The sequence below is a fragment of the Netta rufina genome (assembly GCF_964035555.1).
Source record: "Netta rufina genome assembly, chromosome: 3".
NCBI lineage: Eukaryota > Metazoa > Chordata > Aves > Anseriformes > Anatidae > Netta > Netta rufina.
This window is the reverse complement of record NC_140125.1, coordinates 66,982,455-66,992,522: the sequence shown is the minus strand read 5'-3', so window position 1 is coordinate 66,992,522 and position 10,068 is coordinate 66,982,455. Positions and strand designations below refer to the sequence as shown.

Genomic DNA, 10,068 nt, shown 5'->3' with positions numbered 1-10,068 from the left:
ACCTCCTCCCCCCAAGCAGCTCAGGGAAATGTGGGCTGCAGTCAGTCCTTAATGCTTCATCTTCGTCGCTCCTTCACGGACCCTCTCTGCCCCTGCTCCCCGTGGGGTCGCTCCCACGCGATGCCGTCCTTCTGGAACTGAGCCTGCGGGGGCTGCCCACAGGCAGCAGCTCTTCAAGCACTGCTCCCACACAGCTCCGTCCCACGGGGTCCATCCATCCCCCAGGAGCAAACTGCTCCAGCACGGGTCCCCCATGGGTGGGCAGCAGCTCTCCCCAGACCCCCTGCTCCTGCGTGGGCTCCTCTCCACAGGCTGCAGCTCCGGCCCGGGCCCTGCTGCTGCGGGGGCTCTCCATGGGCCGCAGCCTCCTCCAGGCCACATCCCTCTGCTCCACCGGGGGCTCCTCCGTGGGCTGCAGCGTGGCGATCTGCTCCATGTGGGACCCATGGGCTGCAAGGGGACAGCCTGCTCCTCTCTCCCAGCTGCTCTGGCACAGCGTTGTTTTTTTTTTTCCCCTTTCTTCAGTCTGCTCTCCCAGAGGCCCAACCAGTAGGGCTCCCTAGCTTGGCTGTGGCCACCAGCAGGTCCCCTTTGGAGCTGGCTGTAGTTGGCTCTGCTCTGACATGGGGCAGCTGCTGGGCTCTGCTCACAGAGGCCACCCCTGCAGCCTGCCTGCTACCAAAATCTTGCCATATGAGCCCAAAACAACATTAAGAGGAACAACATCCCTAAATACTTCAATGTTACTATTACTGAAGTAAAAACTTACAAAGAGAAAAAAAGAAGAAAAAAAAAAAAGAGCAAGACATCAGCACAGCAGCTACTGGAACAGGAAGTAGGGGTGACAATTTATGTGAGGACACATACTGAGCACAACAGGTGGTGGCAGGTGGTGGCACATGGTAACACTGTATGTGGAAGCTAAAAGGTAGGGAAAACCACGCAGATAATGTTTATACATTGAACTGCCATCTCAGCTTTGTTGTTAGGGTCACTTGGTCCATCTATAAGCCCGTAAGTGATGAAGTACAGCTTTTTGCTGTAGATAACATGCATGTACCAGACCCAGATTTTACTCTAAACTTTACTTTACACTGCGATTTCCTACAAAACCTTATTGCACGTAACCCTGCTTATAAACCAAGTGAATACAATTAGAAAATAATGGATCTAAAAGCCACCTGTCGGCCAGCACTCCCTACACCTCACGCCAAAACGATAGAATCGGATTGAAAAGGGATTGAAAAGGCTGCGTGCAGCAAACCCTGGGCGAGCCTGCCACCTTGAGGACATCCCCCGGCAGAAACCCCACGGCCCCGTCTCTCAGCAGCGCCGGGCGAAGGCGCAGCCGAAGAGGAGCCCCCAAAACCCACAGGGGCACGGCAGGACCCAGCTGCCCCCCGCCGACATGGCGACGGGCCAGCGTCCCGGGGCAACGCTGAGAAGACACCGCGCTGGCGGAAAGCACCGTGAAAGAAACACCCAAACGCCTCTTTATCTATTTATTTATTCTATTTGCTTGTTTATTTATTTATTTGGTTATAGTTGCCCGACATGAACCCACGACCCCATCGCAGGCTTCCCGCGCACCGCCATTTGCCCTTCCTGCCCGGCCGCCCCGCCCGGCGGCGGCGGCGTCGCGCCAGCACTCTGCGCACGCGCGGCGCACCGCCCCCACCGCTGTGCGCAGGCGCGGGGCCGTCCCGGCGGCGGCGGCGGCGGCGATGGGCGGGCGGTTGGTCCGCGCGTTGCGAGCGTTCAATTTGGAGAGCCGGGCCCACCGCGAGATCAGCAAGGAGAAGCCCACGCCCGCACCGCGCCACCCCACCGCCCGCCTGGACGCGCTGACCGGTGGGTGCCGGCCTCGCCGGGGCGGCCGGGCGAGGTGCCGGGGCCGCGGTGACATTGAGAGCGGGGCCGCGCGCGGGGCATGCCGGGAGCTGTAGTCGGCGGCCGTCGCTGGGGGCCGTTGCTAGGGGCGGTTGCTAGGGGCGGTGAGAAAATGGCGGCCGCCGAGGGGCTGAGGGAAGGGAAGGGAAGGGAAGGGAAGGGAAGGGAAGGGAAGGGAAGGGAAGGGAAGGGAAGGGAAGGGAAGGGAAGGGAAGGGAAGGGAAGGGAGCAACACAGTACTTTTCCTCAAGTGTTTTTTTTTTCCTGCTCTTCTCCATGCTGCCTGTAGAGCACCCGGCGATCCGCGAGAAAGTGTACAGCAAGGACGACAGGCTGCTCACCTTGTTGAAAGACGTTTATGTTGAGTCTAGAGATCTGCCGGGGCAGGTGAGCACTGCTTGCTGTCAGAGGCACGCGAGCATCAGCGTTGTGGTTTTCAAACTCAATGCAAATCCTACCAGACTTATGCTTTTCAAGACAAATGAGCATTTTTTCAATATTTTTTAAAGAAAAAACATTAAGCTAGTGCTTAGATGCTACCCTTTTGATAGATAAATGCAATATTTCATTGCTTAGTTATATATCAGTAGTACAGACTGACTGTGTATTGATCATGTGTCAGGCTGTGGTTATCCAACCTACATGATCCCTTTTTAACATCGCTTTGGTGGTTTGTTTTTCACTTAAGTTCCCACTGGTGCTTTGTCCAATGCAGAAGGGCAGCTGGCCAGCCTTTTGGAAAGATGCAGTTTGCTAGAGATGTCCCATAGATTTCTTAGAAGAAAAGAGATTGGGACTAATGTGGAGGCATGGATGTCGTAGAGGATAAAGACACTAACACTTTTCCGGAGTCTTTAACAACTGATGTTAATATTGTCTTATGCAGAGCCTTTTCCTTATGTGGCTCAGGAACTGCCCTAGCTGGGTTTTTCTTGTATAGTCTTTGGACTGTACGGTTATCCATTTCCTCATTACCAACGGCTGCACTCTTTGACTTGGAAAACAAAATATATGCCTTCCAGTAACTCACAAACTGGGACTCGGTCTCTTCCACCTCATTATGTTATGGCTTGTGCTTTTTACCTGTTGCATTATTGGACCATTTTATTCTAGCTCTTCTGTTTAGCAATAAAAGTTTTGTAGTTGTCTAGCAATAAAACTTCCAAGTCCTGATATTCCGTATCCAGAGTATCTTCTATTCAAAAGTAAAATATCTTAAAATTCAGTCACTACCTGGAGCTTCCGAGTAATCTCTTTCCTTGATTTTCATAAGATAAGTTAGTATGCTAATTTTGAAGTGCTGAAGGTCTAATTCCAGTATTTTTAAACACTTCAATTTGTAAGTCTGTCAGGTGAGAGATTTGAGGAAAAGCCACAAGTGGAAATCTTAGTGCTTGGTTCTGCACCTACTGCGAGGTTGTTACCACATAAGGCTTGCTCTTGTGGTGTGTCGTTTGAGGTTGTTAGGAAGAGCATGATTAATGTGTCCGCTGAGGCTTGTGGGCAAAGCTTCATCCAAAAACTTTCTTCTTGTCTTGATTTTCTTCTAAAAACCTCGTGCATCATTTACATATAAAATAAATATACATGTGTGTATTTACATATATTTTATACATATATATTTTATGTGTATATATACGAAATATATTTTTTCTGTATGTAAATATACATATACGTATATTTTGCACATCAAGTTACTTGGAAAACTACTGGCTTTCAGTTCTGAAGGGGCAGATACGTAGAGATCTATCATTTAATTAAGACTTGAAAAATTGTTCATTATCTGAGTATAATTTTAGAAGGAACTAGAAAGAAAGGGAAGGTCGGTAGCATTGTCAAGCAGTCTGTAGTTTAGAAGCAGGCAGTTACAGATGCTGCAGCATCCTCATCAGTTTTCTCAGCATATGGGTTAGTAAAATGCCTGGGGTAATCGGTGGACTCTGATAACTTTAAAAGCACTTCTTAAGAAAGGTTTTCATTGTGTCTCTTTGCAGTGTCATTCACTGGTGAAGCCTTAATAAAAGGCAGTATGGGGAAGGTACAGCTGGTTTCTAAATAACTTGGAAAAGGAAATATGAATGGACTTGAGAGAAGAGACCTCGTGTCTGAGCGCTGCATTAGTCATGCAAATTAAATTGCATATGATGATGCAAAATAGTTTTCTCTTTGTCCAGAAAATCTTGTTCTATAGACTGAGCAAAAGAGGTGGTGTCTTTTAGTTGCAAAACTAAAACCTGAAAATGAAAGGGGAAGAGAATATATGGAAAGGATTTCCAGTGGTATCAGAAGAAGGATACCAGTTTTTAGTGTGATTTTTTCCTTCCTCTCCCCACCACCATGAAATGATACCGAATATTAGGTTATCTGAATTTATATTTAGCTGCCAAAATGTGTAGTTTGACTTGTATGAAGGGCTGCTGAGTCTGTACAACATGCAGATTGTAATGGATTGTAGGTTTTCATAATGTGGGTGTGGGCTGGCCCTCCTATATAGAATGGCTGTGAAACAACTGGCTCTAATCTGTGTGATATTAAGAAGTGAGGGTGGCCAAGCATTTTAATGCTATTACAGTGCAAACATATTTTAATGCTGTAAAAATGGGGAAAACTAACAGGAAATGCCATGTTTGGGGAGATTGTTTAGCTGCTACAGTATACATAGTAAACAGAATTGCTGTTAAGCTCTCTTTGTTTTCCTTCCCACAATTAGGTAAAAGTTGGAGGCGGTGAACATGTTCCATGTAAACACGAGGAAAAGAGAATTACAAAACTAGGTCAATTTGAACATCTAGATATTGAGAAAGTTACCAAAGGCAAAATATCCATTGTGGAGGCTCTGATGCTTCTTAATAATCATAAACTTCATCCTAAGATATGGACTGCAGAGAAAATAGCAGTGGAATACAGTCTGGAACTGACAGAAGTCAACTCTCTTCTGGAATTCTTCATTCCTTTTACTCTGAAGGAATTTCCTAAAGAAACAAGAAAAGCTATAAAACCAACATAAAATAATTACCAAAACCTTGTGTGATCTTCCTTGTGTCTTGGTTTTACTCATGAGTATATTTGGTGTCTGAAAAGAGTTGGTAACATGTCATCCAACAAGGCTGCTTTCTTATACTAAGAAGAAGTATTCAAGCAATTCCATTCTGTATGTTATGGCTTCAGATAAATGCAGCAATTATAGGATACAGTTTGTAAAGCAGAGTTTAACTACTATGTTGTGTGAGAGCCTGTCACATGTTTCTGATTATCATGTTCATATGTTATCAATTCAGTTGAAATATATAAATACTATTTAGAAATTTAACTTTAAACAAGCAAACGACAGCAACAACAACAACAACAACAAAAAAAAAACAGATCACCTTTCTTAACAGAATTCCTGGCCTTCAGCTAAATCAGTGCTCTGTGTGTATTGTCTTTGTAGTTCTTGTTAAAATGTTCTTTGAAGGTCCCACTTTCAAGATATATGCATATACAAGCAGCTGTATTTCTTGCTGAATGTTATTTATACTTTACGAAGAGGGTTAACCAGAAGAAGATTTGGGAAATTCATCTGTGTCAAAATAAAAAGAAGGTGAATAGCAAGGCCTCTTCCTGATGCTGGAACAGCAATAGCTGGTTGATATGTACCTACTTTTCCACTCCATTCCGATTTAGGTTAAATATCTGTACCTCCCCAGGTACTGTCTGTCAGCCAGAGAGTTCGTAAAGAGCGAAGATCTGTTATCACAGCATTCTGTAGCACCTGCTGTATGAGAAGCAATGGCTTGTGTAATTAATAGGTGCCAATTACATGCAATTGCATCTACTAATTGGACCTACTTATGGAAGATCTATTAATGTCCACCTGTCATGTTATAATGCCCTTTTTCTCCTATGGAGGCCTTCTGTGATTTATCCAACTGCAGGCTTAGGTCAATCTGTGTTCACCGATGATAAATTTTCCGCGTTCCCACATCAAACAGCATCCTTTACCACTGTTTGTAAAGGCAGTCACAGACTGAAGTAACTTGATACTGTGGCTGTCTGGGTCTGTGTAGGTAAGAAGTTGTGCACTGACACTGAGGACTGATTAGTGAAAATGGGTTCGTGCTGTCCAATAACTCTAGGAAAGGAGGGGGAAGGGATCATTGGAATTTGTATCTAAAGTGCATTATGTTTGCCTTTCTTTAAAAATAAATGTTATTTTTGTGTGATACTAATGTTCCTAAGGCCCATTGCCAAAGGAGTTAAATGTAACTGCAGTGTAACTTCCTTTTCAACAACTCTGCCAAGTCTTTGGCTTCTGACTGGTAATTACTTTACCAAGAAGATCATCACCTTTGTGACTTTACAGCAAAATTCTCGACGCTTCTCTGTGATGGAACAAGGTATTACGGTATAGTTTACAATAGTATATCCAAGGTTTTACTTTATTCACTTCTAAAGTACATATTGCTGTACACTAGTGAAAGATATGTAAAAATGCTAATTTATTAGTCTTTGGATGTGTGGATTGGTGATGGCCTTGTTCTGTTCCTGTAACTTAATAAGGACAGAGCTGCACTGAAACTAATGTGCCTTCTGAGTGATGAACCACATTTTTATTTATTTTCCACAAAATACCCTTTTATAACAGAAATACTTTGTGTAGTGTTTGACTTCTTCTTGGTGTAGTATTTAAGGTAGTAATCAGAACAGCTGTGGAATGCATTTGGTACATGTGCTTTTTTGTTGTTGGGAACCCCGTGATTTCCTTCTTTAAAGAAACCAGTTAACAATGCCCCTTGACTGACTTGGTACCAATTTTGTTATTTTCTTTACACTTTTTTTTTTTTTTTTTTGTCCGTGTCCCTTTCCATGGCTCTTTGGATCTCAGCTTTAGGAAGAGGTGTTTTTCAAGCAAATGTTTTCAAGAGATAATTACTGGGAAATTTGTGGGAAACTGCCATACAGGTTTCTGGGAATCTTACATGGAAAATTTTTCATGCGTCATTGCCATACATGTGGTGTGCCAAATTTAAAATGTTTTTGTCCACCATATAGAATTACTAAATTTGGTAAGGAACAACCTGCACCACTCAAACTGCAGAAGTAATGTAAAATGTATAGTAAACATCTCCCTTACAGGCTTACAAAACTAATACTTAATTTCTAGCTGAGATGACACATAGTTAACAAGCTTCTTAATATGTGGCATTTTAACACTATATATGGCATGAAAACACTAGCTTTCCAAAGTGTTTGAAAAGCTTTGTCACTGAGTAAAGCTAGGAACTGAGAACATCTGAGTACACATGACAGGCAGAGCCTCATTTGGAAAGGAGGGTTGAATTCCTGGTGAGGTGTGAAATTGAATATCCACAGGGGAAGTTCCAGCAGATACTCTGGCTTCCAGGCTTAAATTTTCCCAAAAATGTCTATTCAGTGGGATACTATTTGATCACTTATCTACGTTTTCTGGGACATTAGTCAATTTGGTACATCCTTTCCTCTAGCTTCATTCTGTAATGAAGTCTGCATTTCCAGTTTTCTCCAGCTAGTCTTGGCCTGTTCCTGTGAAAACTACTCAGCTGCACAGTTTGCTTTTCACTAGCTTATGGACAAATGTAGGTTGTATTCTGCCCTCACCGTTTCAACAACCTGTTTTATTTCAGCAGAGTGGTATCTTGCTTTCCAGGAGAAGCACATCTGCAGATGTAAAGATGAGAGAACTGAGCAAATGTTTTACTCTAGAGAACTTATGAATAGGAGAAATTTTCAAAAGGGATGTAGCTTTTCATATATTTTCAAAATTTGTCCTCAGATATTTTAAACTAAATAGAATCATAGAATATCCTGAGTTGGAAGGGACCCACAAGGATCATTGAGTTCAACTCCTGGGTCCCCAACAGACCACCTAAAAATCAGACCATGTATCAGAGCATTGTCCAAATGCTTCATGTCTGTGCTCTCCTTTTACCTTCACAGTTCAGTACGAATAGCCTTGTGCTATCTCACTGCATATGGAGAGTAGCTAGGTTCTTGCAGTCTGATGCTGGGATAGCGAGATGAGAGTTATAAGGTAGGAAAGAGATATAACTGCTTTCAGTGCAGTTCATAGAAGCATAAAATGGTTAGGGTTGGAAGGGACCTTAAAGATACCTAATTCCAACCCCCCTGCCATGGGCAGGAATACCTCCCACCAGATCAGGCTGTCCAAAGCCCCATCCAGCCTGGCCTTGAACACCTCCAGGGATGGGGCATTCATGGCTTCTCTGGGCAACCTGTGCCAGTGCCTTACCACCGTCGTAGTAATGAATTTCTTCTGCATATCTAATCTAAATCTCCCCTCTTTTAGTTTAAAACTGTTGCCCTTTGTCCTATCCCTACACTCCCTGACAAAGAGTCCATGTCCTTGTGTGGGGGGCCCCAGAGCTGAATGCAGTGGGTGAGAATTACTCATCCTCTGTGCTGTGGGAGCTCATGTGCTTCTGTGTGGTGGAATGGGGCTTAGTGTGTCTGCTGCCAGGAAGAGGATTTCAGAAATAAATCCACAAAGGTTGTTTCAATACTGTTGTGGAAGATCACCTTTGGGTATGGGCTACTTCAATTTCTGAAGCTCTGTCCAGAGTAAGATGGTGGCTAGGGAGGTGGCAGTGGGCTCACTCACAGGTCTTGGCCTCCTGACAAGAGCAGTGTTGCTGCGTAACGCAAGAGAGAAGAAATGGGAAGGGACAAGGGGCCAAGTAGTCTCCTTAGCCATCTCCTGTGAGGATTTCTTGCCTAGAAGTGGAAAATGTGTGGTGTTTTGTAGGACTGAGGCCCTGTGGTTGGGAGCACTGGTGCTGAGGGGCAGCCACACCTGTGAGCAGGGTTGACCCAGGGAACAGGGAGTCCACCTCTTCTGGTGAGCCACAAGTGGTGCTGGTGTAAGCCAGGCTTACTCCTGCCATAGGTTTCTGTAGTCAGAATCATGAATGTGAAGTGGCAGATGGGAGCCCTGCTGATGTGGGAGAGGTCTGGAGGAAGGAAAGCAGCACGGCAACATGCATGTGACTGGGAATGCTGAGCTGATGGCAATTGACTGTGCTGACAGGGAGAAAAAGAGGTAAAGATGAGGTCTTTAAAGCATTGTCTCTGAGTGAAAGTATGTCCTGTTACTAATTGCACAGGACTTTGTTCCCAGGAGGACAGCCACGGTGCAGCTTTTGATTCCACCAGCCCTGACTCTGCCTGGCCAGCTGCCAGCTGTGCTCCAAGCCCGCATGGCCAGAGCTGTGCTGGGGGACTGAGGTGCCACACACGTGGGTCAGGCAGGAGCCAGAGGCTGCATGTGTGTCACCCTCAGTCACCTTCTGTCCTGGTCCCTTGTGCTAGCAGCACAGCTGTGTGGCCTGAGGGATGCCATAGGCTGGGTGGTGAGGTCTCTCCTCTTAAAGTGGGGAGGTGGGTTTGAGTCCCCTTATTATTATTTAAAGCTGATAAATGCTATTTTACCTTTGTCTGCATCAGTTGCTATCCCTTGGTTGGATCCAGCATACATTTACTTTTTATTACCAGCCATGTCCACAGGGGGGAAAAAAAAGTTATTAAAATCATGGATATACTTGTGTGCAGTCTAAGTCCAAAAAGATGAGTATGCAGAGGTACCAAGAGGCCTCTGATTTTTTCAAGTACATTAACCACAAGTTCTTTGATTTGGGGTGGGAAAAGTTTATTTTAAAATAATATATATTTAATAAAATACTTTGATGTGATGTTATAAGGTGTCATTTATTGCTAAGAACAGTTCAAACTGAATGCAAAATATGTTGTTCAAAGATATCTGTCACTTTACCAAATAATGGTGATTTTTTTTTTTTTAATTTAATTTTAATTTTTTTTTGCTTTGGTTGACCTCAAAAACTAATGTCCCAGCCTGGTTGCTACTATTTCCATCCTTACCTGATCCAGTCCTCCCACTTTCTCCCTGCCACTTTGTTTGTTGCTGGGACCATCTGGCAAGCCTCTAGTCCTGTGTCACAGATCTGCAATTATCCGCGTACAATGAGCGAGGCTGATTTACTGTGTACCTAAAGCTACAGGGAAACTGGAATAAATAGAAAGCAAGTGCATTGAATAGCGATGAATCAAAGCAAAGCAGGCTACTGAAGATGTCTTTAGGAAGAAATAAAGCCACTCAATTGGCTTTGCTCCTCCGCAGAGGAAGAA

The 10,068-nt window shown here is 44.4% G+C and overlaps 1 protein-coding gene across 1 annotated transcript; it reads left to right on the top strand.

Moving 5' to 3' along the window:
• Positions 1 to 1,696: 1,696 nt before the first annotated feature.
• Positions 1,697 to 6,488, top strand: NDUFAF4 (NADH:ubiquinone oxidoreductase complex assembly factor 4). The gene is made up of 3 exons (XM_084283359.1): positions 1,697 to 1,851; positions 2,180 to 2,277; positions 4,601 to 6,488. Exons 1-3 carry the CDS (start codon positions 1,725 to 1,727, stop codon positions 4,895 to 4,897), a joined length of 522 nt encoding a protein of 173 aa, XP_084139485.1. The 5' UTR covers positions 1,697 to 1,724; the 3' UTR covers positions 4,898 to 6,488.
• The last annotated feature ends 3,580 nt before the right edge of the window (positions 6,489 to 10,068 follow it).